General features: G+C 40.7%; 2 protein-coding genes across 3 annotated transcripts in view; one reads left to right on the plus strand and one right to left on the minus strand.

Moving 5' to 3' along the window:
- The window catches only part of LOC140953941 (tyrosine-protein kinase SYK-like), a 14074-nt gene extending 5765 nt beyond the window's left edge, over positions 1 to 8309 (minus strand). The window contains exons 1-6 of one of the 2 annotated variants that reach the window (XM_073403322.1): positions 8123 to 8309; positions 6491 to 6927; positions 5456 to 5987; positions 1290 to 1478; positions 477 to 614; positions 83 to 192 (exon numbers count right to left, since the gene is read on the minus strand). In XM_073403322.1, the coding sequence (XP_073259423.1) occupies positions 83 to 192; positions 477 to 614; positions 1290 to 1478; positions 5456 to 5987; positions 6491 to 6892 (1371 nt within the window). In that variant the 5' untranslated portion in view covers positions 6893 to 6927; positions 8123 to 8309. The remainder of the gene's footprint in view (positions 1 to 82; positions 193 to 476; positions 615 to 1289; positions 1479 to 5455; positions 5988 to 6490; positions 6928 to 8122) is intronic. The other variant, XM_073403321.1, reaches the window with a different exon arrangement.
- A 513-nt stretch (positions 8310 to 8822) lies between these two features.
- Positions 8823 to 21901, plus strand: LOC140954083 (cysteine-rich protein 2-binding protein-like). Its single transcript, XM_073403484.1, has 16 exons — positions 8823 to 8892; positions 9211 to 9254; positions 9811 to 9925; positions 10507 to 10635; positions 11198 to 11352; positions 12408 to 12547; positions 13434 to 13533; positions 14030 to 14119; positions 15526 to 15670; positions 16161 to 16281; positions 17514 to 17624; positions 18098 to 18205; positions 18839 to 19041; positions 19880 to 19998; positions 20407 to 20455; positions 20635 to 21901. Exons 2-16 carry the CDS (start codon positions 9215 to 9217, stop codon positions 20939 to 20941), a joined length of 1932 nt encoding a protein of 643 aa, XP_073259585.1. The 5' UTR covers positions 8823 to 8892; positions 9211 to 9214; the 3' UTR covers positions 20942 to 21901.
- Positions 21902 to 22784: the final 883 nt, after the last annotated feature.

A 22784-nucleotide genomic window follows, 5' to 3' on the forward strand; every position in this document is an offset into this window, starting at 1 on the left:
AGTAGTTACGCATACCTGTATATGTATAAGTTAAATCATGTCTGAGAATGCAAAATGCATGTTTAAATAATATAATTTGTACCTTAGGATTATTCATTTCCTCAGATTTCAGCTTCTTAACAGCCACCGGAATCAACTCTCCATTTAACTTAGTGTACTCGCCTTTGAGAACAGAGCCAAAATTACCATGACCTGATTAAAAACACAAACAACAAAATCATAAGAACAATGTCAGCATTTAAACACAAAGAAAAAAGTAAGATACCAAGGAAATAATACAGTAACTATTCTCACCCTTTCAGCCTGGTTAGTAATGCAATCCTGTACATTTTGTTTCACTACAAATGTCAACTTATAAACATGCTGAGTTACAGCAATGGACATAGCTGGGAGGGATAAAAACCTTTACCACTTCAACCTATAATCCCAGCATCAAAGTACAAAATTAATTCTACTTTCCTGCAAAATATACTCACCCAACTCTTTTTCTAGTTTTAAATTTTCACTCCTCAGCTTCCGAGTTTGAACATCTTTAAACTGATTGAAGTAAAAAGAGCTTTTCTTCATCTTAATGCTGTCATAAATGGCCTCAAACTGAGCACCTCCAGATGCACCTGAACCGAAAAAGAACAACGAAAAGACCGTGTCAAAACTACTTAATAGCTCACATGTGCAGTCTAAAGACATACATTTCCATTTCCATCAAAGAATCCAAAAGAAAAATGGTTAATAGAGAGGTTAGGCATCACGTTTACGTCAAAAGCGAAACACGAATTTGTACCATGTGACCAAGTTTCCCCTTTACTTGTCGCCTACTGTTTATTATTTCTAAAATAAATTAGTAGTTTCACACAATTTTTTATCCATAAAAATTTTCTGACATGTTTTTATCTGCTCATTTTTTCTATTTTGAGAAATTCTCAACCTGAATCTGATGTTTGCGGTTTGCAATATATGTGAAGCTTAAACTCTCTAATATCTTAACCACAGCAGTTAATAACTTTACCCACAGCAGATATTAGCTTAGTCCGTAAATTGCTTGACTGCAGAGAGGGAGGTCATTGTTTCAATTCCTGGGGCTGGACTAATACTTGGCGCCTTAAAAAACTGAGAAATGAAGGTAGTCTGCCTTTGCCCTGCTAACGGCTAGACCTTCAAGAGGCCCAGATGACCCCATAACATGGTGGTCCCATCTCCAGTAGGGGACATGAAAGTAGTGCTCTCAATTAGTACTTAAGTGCTAAATACATTGACACTCAAATAAAAGTACATGTTAAATTTTAGTCTACCTGGCATCCTTCTTCCATCTGTAGCAACTGAAGGACCAGGACTAACTGGTGGTGGAATTGGACCTCTTGGACTGACAGGAACTGGTCTGGGTGGTAATCGAGGGGGTCCAACTGAATTCCTACTGCCTGGTGGAAGGGAAGTAGGTAGTGGTGGAGGAACATTCCTTGGTGAAGAAGGTCCTGGAAAGGCTAAAAAAGCAAAAAAAAAAAATAGTCTTGGTTTAACAGATTCTTAATATTACCATGAGATGTTTGGACAACAGTTTGGTGTTGAAATTACAGCTTACAAGGTGAAACACATTTTTTTGTGCATGTATCATTATTGGTTACCAAAATAATTTTCTATTTGGTGAACAATAAAAAACAATAAATCATTCTGTGTTACCACCGTTTTCCTTGATACGCGACTTTCCAAATCAAAACACCCGCTGAAACGTTTCCAAAATTTCCGTCAATCATACTCGTCATACCATATATGGAAGTGTTGGACTGGGCCTGAAAATTTAAAATATGGCGGCCGGTCGAAGTTACATGTAAACATGGTGGCAAGTTATTCGTTAAATTTGCGTTGGCGAGTAGTGCATTTACTCGTTCAGGGATTTACTGTCGAACGTGTTGCTAGACTACTTCACGTAGGGAAGACGTTTGTAAAAAAGATTCGAAATCTTTACCAGAACACAAAAACAGTTCATTATCAATCACGGCCGGGTAGAGTGAGAAAGTTGGAAGGTAAGTAAGCTTACGATTTGAACTGAGGTTTTTGTAATCACTTCTCTAAATGAGCCTAATTGTATCAAACGAATACATAACCATTGTTTTTCTCACCTGGACTTAGCACAGGACGTGTCATTCATAAGAAGGGTAATCCAGCAATATCCAGAGATTTACGAGGATGAAATACAGGAATGGATACAGTTCGCACTGGGAAAGACAATTCACGTGTCCATGATCGCTAAGCTATTGAAGAAAATGGGCTTTACACTAAGAAAGGTACATATTGCATGTCTTATATTTGGGCTATCCCATATTTGTGTTTCTTCCAAATCTGGTAGTTCGACGGATCTATCTTCGAACATTTCACTGTACTGACTGGTGAATTCGAAGCTATCTGTCGAACCCGCCATCTTTCCGTCGCGCGTGGAGGTATTAACACTTCCATATATGGTATGACGTGTATGATTGACGGAAATTTTGGAAACGTTTCAGCGGGTGTTTCGATTTGAAAAGTCGCGTATCAAGGAAAACGGTGGTAAATAGGAAAACTGATTGCCGCACTGGATAGAAGCCCAGCATAATGCAAACATCAGTCCCGTTTATTTATGCAAATACAAACACTTAGCTACCCCAAAGGTAGCTAAGCAGGGAAAATGTAACAAGGTCTAAAGTAAAGTTCTTTGATCGATAATGGAATAAAGATGATATTGTGTTTGCTGCCTGTCAGGAGAAACCCCCTTATCTAAGGAGGAAACCTGAACTCTGTTGAAAGCAGGACCAGACACTCGAGGGAGAGAGGCTGAACTAGAATACAAAATTATGAGTACAAATGAAATCAATCAAACAGCGATGTCAGCTTAGAATGATCACCTCAGTAAAATCCTGCCCTTTTGTACTTAAGTCTTCATGACAGCTGTTAATAAGTTGAAGTTGTGAAAACAATAATATTGGCTGCTATTCTTAGAACTGCAGCAAATAACAATTATTTTTATTTTCCCATACGTATATTATTGTATTTGGAGTAAAACACAAAGAGGGTTTCACAGATGATTAAATGAAGCTCTGTAAGGGAACGCGTCCAAATATCGGCATCGGGTCACGCCGATGCCGATCAATCGGGTGCCGATTTTTTCCGATTCCGTTTTCAGTCGGTACCGATATTATCGGTACCGATTGAAACGGAATCGGCACCGTTCAAAATTCTTCATCGGGCCAATTAACAGAATTCATCAAATCTTGACTTATATCTGTCAGCGTTTGTCAAAGGGTTGAAATCGTCGGTCACGCTACGTTACTGACAAAAATTATATAGGGCAATGTTTATGTCAACAAAAGCAAAGCGTGAATGATTGAGTTTTCAATGCACAAACAGGCAGGGTAAGACCAAGTGTTTATCGCCGTATTGTATCTTGTCTTTGTGAAATGTGTATTGTTTCAAAAAAAATTAGCGACAAATGCCTTCATCGAAGAGTTCTTTTGGAAGACAATACCAGACAAGATGAAGAATTTTTGTATCGAGCATCTTTAAGCGAAAGATAGCGCGCTGAATGCATTTACGACCTTAGAATCCAAAACGCGTGATTGAAGAATCCTTGCTGGAGGAATTTTAAAATCGTTTAGCCAAGAAAATAGGGGACAGAATACTGTCAGATCAGGCATTCATGACATTGCGTGTACAGGAGCGAAGTTGAACCGGCTAGAATCAGGCAAGTTGTTTATTTGCTTGTAAACTTCTCTCGTTGAGTCAAACTCACTGGATCTTTCATTGTTACGTTGATTGCACATTCCGTTGACGCTCCAAATTTTTTAAAAGAAACAACTAATTTTTCGCTCTTTTCTGAAACGAGATAAAACAAAGCTTTCTATAAAATGTATTAACTCGAGTTAAAGAAAGGAAAGAAAACTGCTTTTAACGATCCGGCTTGCAACGTGCGATACGTATTGGATACGTAGGCAGAAGCAACTTGAAAACGCCATTCCCTATATTTTCAGCTCATCAGAAGTGAACTGAATTATGATAAACTTTCAATTACAAGTGAAACAAAATACAAAATACAAAACTAGCTTGAAAGCAATGTTTACAAGTTATAGTTATACAGGTGACAACTACAAGATTGAATAAGCTTTGTAAATAAACAGCAAGTTAGTACACTTATTTTATATATAATCTATTATAAGAATGTTGTTTTACCGGCCTACGCTGAATATTCTTATTGTTCTGTCGGTTTTCAGTTTGGCCGCTAGGCAGTCACGAATTTTTATGAGAGGTTTCGAAATATGCCTCGCTCTACATTTTGTTTGAACAGCGTGGAAAAGTTTGTAAGCAATTACCGATCGGCTGACAGAAAACAAATCGTCGAACAGCCTTGTAGACATCTTCGAACCAACTTATAAGGCGAAAAAACATCTACTGAAGTATTGTTATAATTATTTTACTATTGAGAACAAAGCAAGTTTTAAAGACTGTTTTGTTGAGTGAAATGACTCTTTCATTATTTGGTTTCGTGACATGTTTGCAGAATCACATATCCTTATCAGATGAATGTGATACCCCATTATCCACATCGGAATGTTTCTGGCTCCGATTGAATCGGCAAAGTTTTTATCATTATCGGAAACGGCAACTAGTGCCTACAGATAGGTACCGATTCCGATCAATCGGAAAATTAATCGGGTCCGTTTCCCATGATCGGGTTGCCTACCGATATTTGGACGCGTTCCCTAAGTGATAATTTAACGTACAGCATACATGTACACCTACACAGAAACCAGGGCTTCTGATATTTCGCGCGGTTGCGGACCCGGGAAATTTAGGTATTTCCGCGAAATCCCGCGAAATTCCCAAAAAAACCCGACATCCGCCAGAAATATCTCCAAATACATGTCGGCAAAACATATTTAATACTTATCTTGGCCATTAGACCTGTTTTATTCACCCCAAACGTCCAAATTTATCTTGAAACTTCGTCACTGCAACGAGTAAACAACGTCCCAAAACTACCAGGCGTTCTTAGATTAATGTTGCGAAAAACTGGGCACTAACCATAATGTAAATAGCTTTACCATTCGCTCATTTCTCGAGCGAACTGTTGTTGAAAGAGCAAATGATTATCCCTGTTAAAAAAACAACGTTAAACAATGCTGGTCCTATCGATGCAAAATTGATCGATTTTAGCGAAATTTGCCAAAAAAAATCCAGCGAAATCGGCTGTTTTTTACTGATTGTATTTGGCGAAGTTTCCCCCCGAAATTGGCCGATTTTTCTAAGCATTTGCCCATGAAAATCCTTCGAAATCGGCCGATTTTTCTGCGAATTTTGACTTCGCTCCCGCGAAAATCCCGCGAAATCGGCCGATTTTTCCGCGAATTTGCCCCTGAAAATCCCGCAAAATTTTGCTTTTTTTTTCGCGAAATATCAGAAGCCCTGAGAAACACATTCAAAATATCTGTACCTTCACGTATTATATCAGGCACCATAGCGCCAGTCCCTGACCCGGCACGCAGAAAAGGGTTTGAAGCAAAAGGCGAGTTCTCATTAAGGGAGCTGCTGGGTGATCTTCTTTGTTCAAATAGGCCAGGAGGACGAGTTCCTGTTGAAGGGGTTCTCCGCCGACCATCAAACAGCTCAGCGTTACAAGGTTCACGCAATTTACACAGCAAACCATCCTCTCGTTGTGTGTAATGGTCGACCGCTAGCATCAGGTTATCAAACTTTGGGCCAGATTTGATTGACAGTTTTCCCAGTGCATCAACATCAAACAAGTAATGCACAACAGCGTTTTCATGAGCAAGGCCAAGAACAAACCCTGGGTCTTTTTCACGGATAAGAAACATTCCATCTTGCAATCCCATCACCTGTAGACGCCTTTCTGCTTCATCGCGTGAAATGTCATTGTGAAACCACGGCTGACTTTTGTGCATGACAGAGCCAATAGCACTTTCTAATTTAGCTCTCATAAGGGTAGCGGTGCTTTCATCACCATCCTAGACGGATAGAATTTGTAATTTAGAAGCCAATAACATAAGCATGACAAATACATAAAAATTAATCAACTTTGAGATTTCACTATAAATGACAGTTAAACCAGTCCAGATACATGAATTATTGGTTTCACGATGCAGGGAACCAACTAGCTGGGTGGAAAATATCCCAATACTGAAATCACAGTCTTCAAAAGGGGGCCTCCAACAGAAAATAAAACAGCATAAAGTAGTTGATTTTGAGCAAAAAGAGCAAGCTTATAAACCCTTTAAGTCCCAATAGTGACCAACATCAATTTTCTCCTAACAATATACATAAAATGTCAAGACGTTAGGTCATGAGAATTAATAAATTGATCACCTAAGAGAAAATTGTTTGATCTTTTATCAAATTGTCTCAACTCATTCTTTACGGAAATGTATAGAGATCAGTTTGGAGAATTTGTACATGTATATTGGGGCTTAAAGGGTTAATAACACTTTATCAACTAGTGCATAAAACAAACCTCTAATCCCATTGAAGCCATAGCAGCAATAGCTGCACCTTTGATGTGTTCCTGATTGGCTCCAGAGAAAGTTTTAGGGGGTACCCCAGGGAGGCGATTGCATGGCTCTGTAAGTCTGGTCAATAGTCCATCCAAAGTACGTTGATGATGACACACCAACTCAACTGGTCCAGGAAATCTCCTGCCATCTTCAATAGCCACCATTCCATCTGTATGGCGTTGGATGTGATAATGGATTATCTTATTATTATGGCACATAGACAGAGCATAGCTTCCTGCTGAAGCAGTACTTTCACGTAGCAAGTACAATCCATCACGCTTGCCAGCACGGACGAGAAGCTCTTCGGCATCTTGTCGGCTTATGCGACCATGAAACCAATGCTGAAAAAGGGGATCTGCCATTTGGTGTTCTCATTTACTCACTTAATGACAAGAACCTATAAACAAGAAAGTCACAGAAAAGAGCATTAGTGCAACATTCTAATTAAAACATCCCTAGAGCAAAGGAGTCTTGGTAAAGACAGAGTCCACCTGCCTAAGTGCGTGTGGCTCACTAGTTGATTTAATAAGTAGACACAACAAACAGGTTTCCCATTAAGTTTTAAAGTAGACAGCTAGGATGTAAAAATGGGAGGTTTGGCGATCAAGTTCTGTGGACAATTTGAGGCTTTCATTCTCTCATTTTACCCCTTTCCCCCTAAAGTGGATGGCTCAGACCTTAAAGAGTCTGGTTTTTCAGCCAGTTGCCAGTACTTAATGAGAACCCTGAATAAATAATGCCCAATGGTGGAACTGTCTCTTTTATTTGCTGGCATCACTGTGTGGTTAATGACAACAATAAATTATTAGCATCCTCCTTTTTGCCCACTCTCATGGTGTTATTATTATTTTTTTTTTTTTGGCAAATTCTATAAAGGGAAAAACATAGCTTGCATGGCTTGCCTCATTTAGCTGAAGAGAGATGTCTGATAGTCTCAGAATCTGCCAGCTACCCGTGACTCTTTCCCCCTGGGTGCAAATCATAAGATCTAGATATGACAATCGGGCGAGTCAGGAGTGAGCTTTAAATTGCACTTTGTTTAGGAGAAAATCAAGGTCAAAATAACGAGTAACAGTCATATTGGGAATTACAAGTGTCACGTTGAGACACAGATTTTGTTTTCTCTCATTTAAAGCGTAACATACTTGAATAATAAGCTTGAGCAGTCGCCCTTAATTGTCTGCGTTGCGTTTGCTTTTTGTTTCGAAACGGTGCAAATGATATGAACGAGTATGTGTCAAATTATTCTGATATAAGGATATGACTTTCGGCCCTGAACAGAGAAAAACAGGAAATCAGCACAAAGCCTTTTACGCTTAACTAAAGAGACTGTGGTATAATGTCAAGGATAATTTGTTCTACCGTAAATGCGCGCACTTCCTGGTAGAAAAAAACATAGTTCTCTATACGAGATAGATGGTCAAAAGAAAAGACATCAGACATTTTTTCGGGCATTCATAAAAACATGCATGGGGACATATAGGCAGTTTATGAATACGTGACCAAATCTATACAAGCGTTATATTGAACACATAAGGACAGCCGACTACATGCTACAGTACACCGAAAGAAAAAACAATATACAAACTTACAATTTACCTTGATTACATCCAATACTTGAAATAAATTACATGTTTATATGAAACGTGACTACATCAGCATCCTTTCCCGTAGCTAGAGAAGTGAGAAAAACACTTTTTAGGCATCTAGACCACAAGATGAAGCCAACCTTCTTTACGGAAATAGCACTAAATTTTAGTTCATGAAAGAAGCTTCCTTTCCAGGCCCGGTTGCTAAGCGTAGCAAGAAGTAATATAAGAAGTCCTTTCATTGGTCAATCTTTTTAATTACAATATCTTAACCAATCAAAAGTGTTATATTATAACAAGTGAAGGGGCTACGAAAATAGAAAATATGTCTGAAGAGGTAAGTGTGCTCGAGAGATTTGGCCGTTAATTATCTTGTCTAAAACCCTTTAGAATTCATTTAGTTATTGGACTGTTTTTTCTCACTCATAGTACTAAATTCATCCAGTTAAGAAAATGAATTGAAATGAGCCCGGAAAAAATTTTCCGGATCATTTCAGTTCTGGAACGTTTCCGGTTTGCTTGAAAGTTGAAGCTTAATTCAACTAAAAAGTTATTGTTTCAAATTTCCGAGGCTGTACAATTTGAAGACTTCCCATTTCAGAATCATCTAGAGCTCTTGTTCCAGTGCGTTGGCCAAAAGGGTCAGAGATGTAGGGTGGAGAATGATACATGTAGCTTTATATCATATGTTTTTCTCAGGTCATAGATCCTGGACAGGAAACTGAATATGAATCTGTGGAAGAGATTTGCTATTGCAAAGGGACAAAGGACAGGTAAGTCTGCAATACTGCATCTTTTGAAGCCCTAATTATCTATACTGTTCTTTTGTGTGTATGTGTTTCTTTTATGGTCTTAGAAAGAAGAATGGTGATAATTTAGAAGATTAATGTACTCCTGGTAAAGGCCTGTTGCCTTCGGTAATAATTTCCTTTCCTTGGCCTTAGATTTATAGTAAGCATATCGCAAGGATCAAGAGATTGAAATGATTAAAGATCTAGTAGCTTCCACAGGAAAATCTGCATATGTGTTTCAATACACTTTTAATACTTTGTTTGTTATTTACAGTCCTTTTTTTTGTCTCCTGTCCACAGCAATATGCTGCAGTGTATTTTATGCAGACGATTGTTTCATGTTGGTAAGTTTCCTCTACAGTGTTCAGTGAGGCTAACTAAAGGACTTATATCTTTTTTGTAAGTGTGTCTGTCTGTTTTATGCTTTGTGCTGATTGTTAGCTAAAGGGATCAATAGCTTTTCTTTTTGAGCAAATCCTGGCTGTAAACAGCTGAGCATTTACAATTTTATACTATACCGTAAAATTCCAAAAAAAAGCCCCTCCATGTATAAGCCCCTCCAAATATAAGCCCCCCAAACCGGTAACGCAAAAAACCCTCCACTAAATCGCCCCTCCAAATATAAGCCCCCCAGGGGCTTGTACTTGGAAAATTGCTTTCAAATACAAAGTAAAACAAAGCTAAAACGGTACATTTACTTCCAACTATAAGGCTAGCCCAATCAATTTTTGAAACGCAAATATCCCTCCGTAGATAAGCCCCTCTGTATATAAGCCCCTCAAGAAGGGCGTTTGAAAAATATAAGCCCCAGGGCTTATTTTCGGAATTTTATGGTATGTTCAGCCTTAAAAAGATAGAAAGAAAAGGGAAGGAATAAAAAGTTTCTGTTTTTTTTTTCAGGCTGTCTTAAGAGTGGCAAACCCAGTGCACTTGTGGGAGATTTGTTCTTTGATTTAACATGTGCAAATTGTTCTGTGGAAGGCTCAGAATCTTGCACAAGACAAAACTTGAGCTGGTTGGTGTTGTTAAATAATCCATTAACTGCTACTGTTATTTTGGATTCGGAATAAAATGAGTGGGATGCAAGGGGTGAAGAATGAATAGACGGAGAAAGGTTAGGAAATGAGGGAGAGGGAGAGGTGAAGGAAGAAAGGGAGGTATGAAAAGCAGGAGGGACGGAAGAAATGAGAGAGAGAGAGAATGGAGGAATACATGTACCAGTAAAGGAAAAAAAGAAGGATTGAAGGAGGGAGCGGGTGGTACATGTATCATGGATGGATGGATGGAGAGAGATACAATTGGTGGTAGGAAGGGAAAATTAGGGAAGGATGGAAAGAGGAAGGGAAGAAATGATTGAGGGATGGAAGGGTCAGAGATGGGAGAGATTGAGTAAATAAGGGTGGGGTGGAAAGGGAAGTGACGAAATTTCCGAGGGATATGGAAGGATGAAGGGTGTGAGATATTGAGAAAGGGATGGAAAGAGGATTAAAGAGATAAAGAGAGTCAATGAGGGAGGGATGGAGGAGGAGGGAATGAGGGAGGGGTGGAAGAGTGATGGAGGGATAGACCTGGTCTGATTGCACTGTCTTTTTCTAGGATACAGGCTGTTTACCTGTCATTGTACAATCTGTACTCCACCAGCAGGGGACGGAAAGGCTATTTTAGATGGAGGGAAGACATATGTCATTTCATTGACAAGAACTGGATGGTTTTATTTCCTAAGAAGTAAGCATACTCCTACAGTTATCTAAATCTTGCTTAGTCATCCTTAGCCTTCTATGATGGACTCATAATTCTTCAAGGTAGTGTGTAAAATAATTAATGAGCAATTAAAAGGATTTTTTCAGTGTATATACTTAAAGTCTGGGTAGTGACAATCAACTCTTTCCTAGTCAGCCCTTCTTCCTCATAGTAACTTCATTCTAGCTATCCAAGCAGTGTTTGGCTCCAGCTGGGTGTCCTGTAACTCAAGTATCTACCAGGAAATTCTTTTTACAGAAAACGTATCAAGCTTAATGTATTGGGTATCCTGTGGCACATATTTACCGAAGGCTGTATTCACACAAAACCAGACATTTTTAAGTGCCGACATGAAAAGCTCTCCAGTGTAGTATGAACACCTATCCGAGATGTGACTCTCCACTTTAGGGATCAGCGTGGTGCAGCTTTGCTCTGTTTCAAAAATCACAGTACTTATGTGTGAACAGAGGCGATATACATACAGTATGGTTGTTGTGTTGGTGCAAAAGCGATGCGATATAGCATGAACATAGCCTTAATCTTTCAGGAAAAAGACAAACAATTGGGCGAGTACAGTGGCTGGTGTGTTGTCATCGGGGTGTCCGCAGTTTTTCAAGTCAGGACAAAAGGAATTTAACAAAGAGACAGGATGGTGGGCCTTACAGGAAAATGTTGCACCAGCGGTAAAATTTCGTGAACAAGGTTTGTTTCTTCTTTACTTATTCATTGCAATTTTTCCTTAATGAAAATAATAAAAAAATGTTGATTTTTTTTAAAATAGGAGTAGAGCAACTGGCTCCAAGTATTCCTCAAAAGGTCCTTAAATACAGCGAGCAAAAAAAGGTTGGATTCTAGCTTGTCTTTTGGACAAGCAGCTCTGATCTCATGCACATTTTGCTTGCCCAGAGCCATTGCTTGCTTTTGTAAGATAATGATTTTGTTGCCAGGTGACTTAGTTCCCTGGACCCTTGCCCATTTGGACAAGTGCAGTTAAAAAGTTACTTACCCTGAAAGAAAATCAGCCTGTCCTGGATAACCACACAAGATATTTTTTGAGCCCTAAAATACTGGTTGGGCACCTTTTTTGTAACCTCTGATAATGGAAAAGGGACCCATAGTGAGGGGTCATGTTGCTAGGTCATGTCATAGCTATATGCAGTTAACAAAATTACATGCAGTGCACACATAGGAACATGATGTGGGCATGTGAAGGATGGACAAAATCACAATGTCACACACAAGGAAATGCTTTTCCTCAACACACTTTCACTGACTCAAAGAATTAGCTGCTGCTTCTCAATGCCTGAACTATTGATTCATTTGCAAGGTCATGTCGCCCAAACATACACACTCATACTCATTCGCCACTTTTCATCACTGGAAACATGCCAATCGGTAGCCTGAGAAAACAGCCAACATTTGGCAACTCTACCACTAGTTTCCCCACCGAATGACGTCTGAGAAACGAGTGCAGAAATTCCATACTGATGACACGTCACTACCCAGATCTGGGTAGTAATTAGCTATTGGCCAATTTTTTTCTTGGTCCCTATAGTAACAGTCCTAGAAGTCTTCGCCAAAGTTAACCCAGTCCAGTTTACGTCTTGTGTCTAAAGTGGCAAATGGCACCTGCAACATTTTGCTCTTGTGATATGTTCAGTAAACTTCATGCCACATGACAGAAGGCAGGAACAAATTTCCGCCCAAATGTGTGTCTATAACGTGGTGACCCTTTCAATGTCATTGTTTAACTACAGGTAGTATGGTTTATAAACGTAAAAGAAAAGGAGGAAACCAAGCCTCAGGAAACAGGTCAAAGATCTCTCAAAACATAGACAAAGGACTGCCTTTAATGGAACTCACACAACCTACACTGGATGATGAACACAAAGCACAGGTATCAAATCTTTTCCAGTGTCTTGCACCTCATGTAATGATATCACCCCATGTAAGGAAATCCAAGACAGTCTTGGATTCTGGATCCCACTCCGTGGATTCAGGATTCTTTGTCAGTGGAACTTGGATCCAGATTCCAAACATTAGTGGGATTCTAGATTCCTTGAGCTGTAATCTGGACTCCAGAGCCCAGGATTCCGCATGCCAAAACTCACATTTCCCAGATTCGGCAATTTGGATTCCCTTACATCAAGGTTAAAATGATAGGAAGCTTGCAATCACCCTGGTGACAGCAGTGAAGTAGAGACTATAGGCAGCCATCTTACTTTCTTGTTCAAGTCCATCAAGCAAATGTGTGACAGCTGAAATGGCCACGCTTGCAACTGCCTGAAAAAAAGCCTGACACTTCACATCTCCTGAACTCTGCTTTGCCACTAGCCGCTCACATGTTTCTCATGCCACTCGTCAAATTTACAAATCTTCTAGTGAAAATGTAACTTGTTATGGAGTGAAATCGTGTCCTTTTAAACTCCTTTTCAATTATTCCTACTGGTATAATTTGACAACTGCACTTTTAAGGCGAATTTAAATGCAGTAGTTTTAGTTCTCAGTTAAAAGTCATCTAAGAAGTGGGAAGGAAACAGTGGCATGTGCTCATGTCCTCCATGAAACGTCACCTTAAAACCTTTTTACACAAACAATCTTAACTTCGAATTTTGATTCAATTTTAGGGGTTATTTCAAATCGAAAGGCAGTGTAAACAAACAACTGACACTGACAGAGAAGACAATTTACAAATAATCTCATAGAAGAAATATGAAAGAGGCCAGTATTTTTTCCTCTACACAGTAACCAACTAATGATATTTTCTTGTGAATTTCTTCTAGTCATTAGCTGTAACAGACAGTAGTAAATCTGACGACTTAATGCCACAGTTACTTACCGACGAAGATATGCGTGAGCTAGACTCACTGAACTCTGAATCAGGTGTGTATTCGCCTCCTGGGGTCCGTTTCTCGAAAGTCCCGACAGTTTTTCGGGCCCGAAATGCACTTTTATGTTTACCGTGTTTGCATTCAAGATCAAGGTTTCAACAATTTTGATAATGGCACGATGAAAGTATCAGTTTACGAAGCATGATTGACCGGTTTGTGAGCTAGGAACCGCGCTACTATTCAAGAGGCGTTGATTTCAAAATTTGCCTTCGGACCCGAAAAGTTACCGGGCTTTTCGAGATACAGTTAACTTTTGTAAAGACCTCAGGGACTGTTACTAGGAACTTTGATACGATCTCCAATTTTGAAGATCCCGTTGGTAAGATCATGAACTTTCAACACCTTACCGACAAGATGTACTGTGACCTTTTGATGAAGTGAAAAGTAGAGGAAAACCAGACTTTTATAAACCCTTAAACCCTTTTTTCTGTTTGTTTTTAAAATACAATCACTCGCTATAGTTTCTTACTTTTTATTGTAATTTCCAGGATTTGATTCTTTCTCCAACCTCTTATCAACGAGTTTTGAGGATGTAGACAGCACTTCTTTCTTTTTTACTGGCGAAGAGGAGCAGGCAGGTTCGTTAGTTTTATCCTAGATGTAAACCAGTTTGTTCGGTAACTAGGGTCACCTGCTCAGTTTCTGGCAGCGCATGGTCTTAAAAGAAGAGTGAAAGCTAGCCTGAGTATCAGGCGTTTCTGGGGGAAAAGGGGAAAGATGGAAGCGAAAAAGGGAGAGAGCTGAAGGAGAGAAACGCCTGACACAGATGCTTTAACTGGAGCCTTCCGCCCCCACACAGCATGATTCGAAACCATCCAATCAAAATCACATCCGGTCATTGGGTTGTCAGCTTCACGTGTCAAAAAGCTCGCCTAAAATAAATCTCACCATACGGTCTTGCCGAACTCCGGTGCTTGCATTGTGTTGCAACGATTTCGCTTTTTCTGAAACCTCCAATTTAATGAGGAGTTTTCGAATACTTGTAATGGAAAACCTGCCGTTTTTGAGGAATTATAACATGCTTTAGGAATTGTGCTAATGTAAGATCGCCAACGCTCTGTTTGTAAATAAACGTGTGCCCGGAAAACTGTAAACTGCTTTTGTTTACAGAGTTACAACAGCGGCGCTCATTAATAAGTAGGTTCCTGAGAATCTGGCAGCTAAAAAGCTGCTGTAAATCAGGCCGAAAATCGTACGAGGGAAAATCTAAAGACAAGCTAAAGCCTTTGTGCTGTCGGCTATTCTCAATACATGGCTACCTCGCTCTAATTTTATTTACAGTAACAATACCCTTTTAGCGGCAGGATGTTGTAAATCAAAACTTAGATATCTGAAGCACTGATATCGTCTTCTTTTCTTGATATCGTCTTCTGGTCTTGCCTGCGAAAACATCCGTTTCTCCTCGCTCTTCGTTTCGCAGGCTAGTCCTAGTCTTGTGAAACCAATACTTGGACATAGTTTCGGCAGAAGCTGGTATAAGAGGGTTTTCCATACTCCGAGAACATCTTTCCTTTTAACTACGAGGCTTTGAAAACACATTTCTTGCTCGGGTGTTATTTTTATTCCCGAAAAGAACTTGAGAGCGCCCTCTAGTGTTTACTTGCGGTCAGTGACGTCAGGGCGTATTTTGTGTTATCCAATCACTGCCACATCCAGATTCTGGATGTGTCACACGATTTGCTGAATGGTTTTGTGTCAGGCCTTCCTTTCTCTTCTCCCCCCTCTCCCCTCCCCCATCAAAAATCTCGTCTCCCCTATCCCCTTAGGAAGGCCTGATACTCAGGCTAAGTGAAAGCTGAAGTTTAGGCTTCATATACATGTTTGAAGTCGGAGAGTAGAGTATTTTACATACTAGTTCCTTGGAGATTCCCTACCCTAACTTTTGAAAACTAATCGTGTGTCTGTTGGGTACGTACTTATGGAAACCGTGTAAACGTAGCGTGAGTTGTTGAATTTTTTTTTGAAGCAGCTTTTTTACCTTTAGATTCAGAAACCAAACAAGAGGATACTGAATCCGTAGCATCGACTGTTACATCAGATATTTCAAGTAAAAACCAACAGTCTGACTCACTCCAGACCAAGGTCAAGAGTAAGCCAATTAAAACAACCGCGAGCACCTCGCAGTCAAGGTTAGTACGCATGCGTCTGCGGACTGAATGCTACACTTTTTGTGACCGTTCAAATGAAACCTGTACAGCAATACTTTCGCATGGTACTATTTTTGGTGTATGCTATTCTAACTTTGGTGTCTGTGGACGAAATCCTATGGTGTTACCATTCAAATGTGGTCTCTTAAACAGTATTTTCACATGTTACTATTTGTTTTGTACATTCATACTAACTTTTGAAGCCTGTGCTTGACATTCTGTGGTGTGACCATTCAACTGAAACCTCACTAGCTAGGCTGAATTTCGGCGTCCGTCGAGTCGCATACTCGAGGGGACGTCGGAAATTCAGGCTGTTCTTTCACATGGTAAAATTTGTTTTCATTATTTTTTTTAGCAACAACAAAAACAAAAATAAATTTGATATTTTTCATGAATTTTTGTGTAAGCTACTGTTTAAAGAGAAAGAGTTAACCGCACGCGATGTTCGTTAACACTTTCTTGTTGCTTTCAGCTTATTTTTGGTCTCGGAGGAAAAGGAAAAGGATCTATTACTGAGATTAAATTCCTGTCCTAAGGCGGTACACCATGACCCAGTGGCGAGGAGATTTAGAAGGAAGCTTATGCTACGCCAGGTATCATTAGAGACCTTTAGATTTTACGACGAGTACGACTACGAGTACGAGATTTAACACAAAGTTTTTTTGGCGTATTCTCAAATAATAGACACCCTAGATAGCTTCATTGTACATCTTTTTCACCAAAAAAATAAGCACTGTTATCTTGATTGAACGGGAGGTTAAGCTGTCTCCCTGCCGCAAAATGATAAAACCTATAACACTTTATAACTTTTGTCCGCTAACACGACATTCCCGCTACAACTTGTAGCAGAATGACGGGAACTATCACGTTTTCCCGCCAAAATGACGCTGGTTTACGCGCGCTTACTCGAGAAAATCTCGTACTCGTCTTAGTATCTAAAGCTCTCTATTAAAAGCGGACGACAACTTAGGTTATGTTCACACTCTACCAGACAGTTTTCGTCCCGACCCGAATACCCATCTGATATAGTATAAACACCTATCCGATATGTGACTCCCCACTTTAGAGATCGGCGAAGCGCAACGTCGCTACGTTATAGAAATTGCGCTAAAATCACCGTTCTTATGTATGAATGGAAGCCCTATCCAGTAAAGTATAAACACCTATCAGATATGTGACTCTCCACTTTAGAGATAGACTTGCTACAAGTCGACCTCTTGGCGAGCGGAGCGAGCCTTGTTTGGCCGCGAAGCGGCCGACCGCGACCGACGAAGTCGCGAGAGGTCGTCCCGCGCCATTTGAAATCCTACGAAGGACTTTTTTGAAAGTCTACTTTAGAGATCGGCGAAGCGCAACTTCGCTCCGTTATAGAAATCGCGCTAAAATCACCGTTCTTATGTATGAAGGGAAGCACTATCCTGTATGGTTTTCGTGCCCGCGCAAAAGCTCTCCGGCATAGTATGAACACAGCCTTAATTAGCAAAACAACACATTTGCACATACTACGAGAAGTTCTAGCAAGTGCTATGATAAGTTTAATCACCAAAACAACACACTGCGAGGAGGTTTAATTATCAAATTAATTAGCAAAACAAAACATTTGCACGTGCCACGAGAAATTCCAGCATGTGCCATGATAAGTGTAATCAACAAAACAACACACTGCACGTGAGGTTTAATTATCAAAACAATAAATTTCCAAGAAAGTTTTTGAGGCCCTGTCCACAGGAATCCGCCGGATATTTGTGTCGTCGAGATAGCTCTGAGAAAGGCTGCACGTGGCATTGATAGTGTGAATAATGTAATTCTCTTTTGTTCTATTCAGCTAAAAAGGTCTAAAGGATTGAAATTATTTGACCTGGACGAGTCTGTTTCCGAGGCTATTAGTTCAACTGTGAGATACAAGCTAACCCCAGATGGCGCGGTACCTATTGAGGTAAGCAAACGTGAGGAATAGTACTAAACGTTGCCTTTCGTTTCTCGGTATTTGGGAAGGCCTTGGGAGAGTATAAGCGTAGTTTGTTGTTCGTCTCGAGTGTTTCTCGAGTGCTCCTGTTTCTTTTTCTCCAGGTTCTCTCTCGTTACGTCTCGTTAGAAGCCTAGACCGCAGCCAGTTTAGTAGGAGAAAATAATTATTGGAAAGGCCTCGGAAATCAGGAAGGAACAAAGGAGAATGCTTTAAACGCGATTTCCCGTCTCTTATTCTCATCCACCTCATATTCTCTCGTTAATCTTATTCTGTGCCTTATGCAGTACGTATTTCGTTTTGAGGAGGAAGCTCGGAGGCCTTGAAATTTGGAACTTCTTCAGAGCTCCACCAGACTCGCATATTTGCGCGTAACAGCCTTCCCAGCTTTGAACCCTGGACTGGGCTTCCTGGTTATAGTAAGTTTGTTTCTCTTTTGATAGAATCGCAGCACATCTTCAAATGTCGTTGAAGAATCCCGTGTCAAGCCCCTCAAACTTCAGGCTTCCTCAGTATTTACTTCTTCAGAGAATGTCCTCGATAGATTTCAGGTGAGACACGAAGAGGACTTCACAAAACCATATTTGCTGTTCTAAGCTTATTCACCCCCCCCCCCCCTTCCCCCTTGGAGGGCTTATTTATTTTAAGCCCATTTGGACTTTCAGTTGGTAAATAAACCATCCCGAATCAGTCCACACGAAGTTTCACAGTCGTGATTGATTAATACAGTCTATCATTTTATTAGTGAAAAATAATTAGAGGAGGGGAGGGGGGTTTATTAACTTTCTTTCCCTGACGAGGAGGGGGGGGGACTTAATAGAGAAGGGGTCCGATTTGACAGGGGGGCACTTATTTAACTTAGAAAAGCTGACGGTGTCAGTTCTCCATAAAGAACTAGAATACAAAGTGGAAAAGCTCATTTAGGTCATGCAGCCGTGGATCAGAAAGAAGTCCGAACATCCAGTTGGTAAATAAACCATCCCGGATCAGTCGACACGAAGTTCTACAGTCGTGATTGATTAATACGGTCTATCATTTATTAGTGAAGAATAATTAGAGGAGGGAGGGAAGGGGAGGGGAGGGAAGGGGGGCCTGAAAAGGGGGTGTGTGTATTAGAGGGAGGGGGGCTTATTTGAGAGGGGGGGCTTAATAGAGGATTTACGGTATTCATCTTTACTTTCCAGGCATCTCCTCGAATGCTTCCGAGTTCTCGCCCCAGGACTTGCTCGTTTTTAACAAGGCTCATTGGTGGCGATAATCAGACGTTGTACAGACCTATTACCAGTCCCTACACGTCCAGGATACTGAAGCCATTTATCCGACGAGATTATGAGAGTAGACCTTTGAAGCTGAAGCTGTTGCAAGATATTGTCTCTCACTATCACAGGTATTCATTACCATAAATCCTCTATTAACCCTCTTCCCGGGGGGACTTTCAAGCGCGTTTGAGGGGGGAGGGTTTATTGAGAGCGGTGACTCCTTGAATTTACCGATACGGGGGCTCTACTGTATCGATTCTCCATAAAGAACTAGGACGCAAAGTGGAAAAGCTCAAGAAAAAGACGTTGGAGGTCTTGCAGCGGAAGATAAAAACGAATATGACCTTTAAGCACATGAATAAATCATACCAGATCAATCCACCTTTTATTAATTTGGTTGTGAAAATAAAGAGAGAGGAGAGGGCGGCTAAAAGAAAGGTGGGGGCTTTAATAACTTTCTTCCCCTGAAAAAGAGGCAGAGCGGGGCGGGGGGGAGCTCTGTGAAGACTTGCGGTACTTTCATATGCAGTATAAGGCTTATATTCTCTGAGCGGGGTACACATCCCCCCTGATGGACGGCGGGGTGTACTTTCATACATCAGCTATATACAGTATGCAACTGCTATGCGTTATTGACCAAGATGGGTGGATATTTTCCAAGTTTCTTTTTGTGGTTTGATGGGTCCGAGGCCAATATTCAGGCATCTTGACCAGTTTTTTGTTACGGGACCAACGCGGGAAATCCCGAGCGGACAAAATGGGCCCATACGCCCATTCCGCCCGAGTAGCCAATCAGAACACGGCAGGATTGACTTCATCTTGGCCGTTCACGAATTCAGCCATATAATAAATGTGTGTTTTTCCAGCAGTTATGTTTAGGTTATGGTACAGAAATCAAAGTGTATTCGTCTAGAGCAAGTGAGTTAAAGCCACTGAAAATGAGTATAATAAATGTTCCTTTTTTAGGAATGATCCGGGTTGGAAACCACCACCTGTTGCTCCAATTGATTACTGCTACGTGCAACCGCATCATATTCCATCTGTAAACGCCATGTGTAGAGAGTTCTTCTGGCCAGGAATCGATCGTAAGTTTTCTCAGTTTTACTTTTCTTCTTCCCCCTTCCTTCTCCCCTCCTCTTCCTCCTCCTCCTTCTCCTTCTCCTTCTCCTCCTCCCCTCCTCCTGCCCCTCCTCCTCCTCCTCCTCTGCCTCCTCCCCCTCCTCCTCCTCCTCCTCCTCCTACCCCTCCTCCTCCTTCTCCTCTGCCTCCTGCCCCTCCCCCTCCTCCTCCTCCTGCTCCTCCTCCCCCTCCTCCTCATCATCACCCTCTATCCTCGTTATCATCATCATCGCCATTGTCGTCATCGTCAGCGTCGTCATGATCATCCTTGCCATCACTCCCCATCTCCGTTATCATCTCCATCATTACCATCACTCCGTTTTTTTTTTTCGCTGCATACTAAATCTTTCTTTGTTTATTGTTTCTGTTTATAGTGTCTGAATGTCTTCAATATCCTGACTTCAGCTGTGTTGTCCTTTACAAGTAAGAGACATAGATTAAAATGCGTTTTTTTTGGCGGACTGCGGAGCTACTAGCAGTCTAGAACGCAACTCTCTGCAGTATCCATAATGCTTATTTAAAATGTAATCGCAGGTCGTGTCAAGGAAAACACATTTCACTTCACTGCGATATGGTAACAGCCGTTCGATCTTTTCTTGCAGAAAATTTGTCATCGGTTTTGGCTTTATGGTCCCGGATGTGAAATACAACGAGGCTTACATCTCATTTGTTTTAGTCCATCCCGAGTGGCGCCGAGGGGGGATTGGAAACTACATGATTTATCACTTAATTCAAACTTGCTTGGGTAAAGACGTGACACTCCATGTATCAGTCACGAATCCAGCCATGCTAATGTATCAGAAATTCGGTTTCAAACCCGAGGAGTTCATTTGTGACTTTTATAACCGATATTTACCCGACGATAGTCCGCAGTGTAGGCATGCGTTTTTTCTTCGACTTAGAAGATAAGGAAGAAGTTTTAAAAAGCTACAACCAGTAAACAAAGTAACGAAACGATAACACCTTTATAAAATGAACGACGCAGCGTTAATTTGAGGCGGAGCTTAGTAAAAGCCGTTCAAACGGCATGTTTCAACCAAAGGAAACTTGTTTTCTTAGGGGAAGACTAAAAGCACCATAATATTTATTTAATATTTAAGCATTGACACTTAAGAGTGAAGGTGGACGGATTTATTTCTCTGTTTTGATACTTTCGGTACTTCCTTTGCTCGACCACTTCCAACAGTCGTCACAGTCCGGGTCGATCGCTAAGTCTGAAAGTTAATTACCTCTTCTAAGTATGACATCATGCTGGACGATTTCGCTACAAGAACTAACTATCCAGCCGAAACAAGCCAGAGTGGCAGGGACTTGCGCCGACCATAACTTTTTTTTATATGAATTCTCTTTGCCTACTTAGCGATAACAGAAAGGAAGATGCAATGAACAAAAAAAAAGACGAAAACCTGATTACACGACACAGGGTTAAATCGTAGGGTGACATTACTATTGACACACGTTTTTCCAGAGAATTGTCTTCAACCTGTCACTCAGTTGGTTTTCTGTGTCATAGGGATGTCACCAGTGCTGTTTGCCATCTCGTTGTCTTGCTGTTCACGCTCTCGTGCGCACACAGGATGAACCCTTGTTGTAAAAGAACGCGGACATACCATTTGCTTCATCTTCTTCCTGAATTTTTTGTTCAGCAAAGCGTAAGCAAAGGGATTGACTGCAGAGTTAAATGTTATTATCGTGTGCGCGATAGGAAAGGTTAAAGGACTCAGTTTCACGGAGCTAGCATATTCGTGTATCAGGTGCAATATTCCGTCTGCTCCCCACGAGATTACAAGAATAGCACTGATGGAAACAACCATCAAGGTGACCCGCTTCCTTAACCTCAACACACCTTGTGTACAAAACAAATCCATAAACCACAGGTTACCCAAGTGTACAATATAAGTGACCTATATACCAAGTGTTTCGTCTTGTCTACCTTTGTTATGACCGTGAACCCTTAAATTTTGGGTCCAACTTAAGCCTTTTCAGCCGGAAGTGAAGCCTAATAAGTTGTTCTGTGTGATGAAAAAATTCAAACCTTAGAGTCCAAACTGTAAGATCAGGAACGGGGAAACCTGACACTATTTGAAACCCCAAACACCATAATGGTCAAAATACCATAATCCTTTGTTGCCATACACACTTTTTATACTTTCTTATATAAGGGAGGAAGTAAACCCGGGTTAAAGGGCAGCTAAATCCCCGGGGGGGGGGGGGGGCACTTCCTCTTATGGCCTATATGGGAGGCTCCGCCCGAAAAGGGTAACTCTCCCGTCAAAAATGGTATATAAAAGGATAAGGGGGGGGGAGGGGGTTGGGCATTCTGGCGGAACCTCCCCGTGTAATACTTTGTTGAGTATCCCACTTTCCGGGGCTAAACCTAGTTATGTCCTACCTGTTGTTGATGTGTAAGTACATTATCACTGTGCTTGAACCATAAGGTGTACACCACCTTGGAGTATAACAAGACCAGCAAAATCAACAGAGTAGAATCAATTGAAGTGTAAACAGTAAAAGTGGTCTTTACGCCTTCCTTAGTTAATAAGGAAATGCAGTAGTTAGAACTATTTTCCTTCGCAGAACGGCTCCGTTTCATGAATTCTGGGATTTTGTTTATTGCTGCGAGGATCCAAATTACAGGAATAGTCACCTAAAATAAAGAGTTCGAATAACATTTAAAAAGGTGAATCACACATCTAAAAGTCAGTTATTTTTGTCGAGACCAAAAAATGTCTCAGATACAAAGTTCGTCTCT

This window comes from Porites lutea, chromosome 12, assembly GCF_958299795.1.
Source record: "Porites lutea chromosome 12, jaPorLute2.1, whole genome shotgun sequence".
Classification (NCBI taxonomy): Eukaryota; Metazoa; Cnidaria; class Anthozoa; order Scleractinia; family Poritidae; genus Porites; species Porites lutea.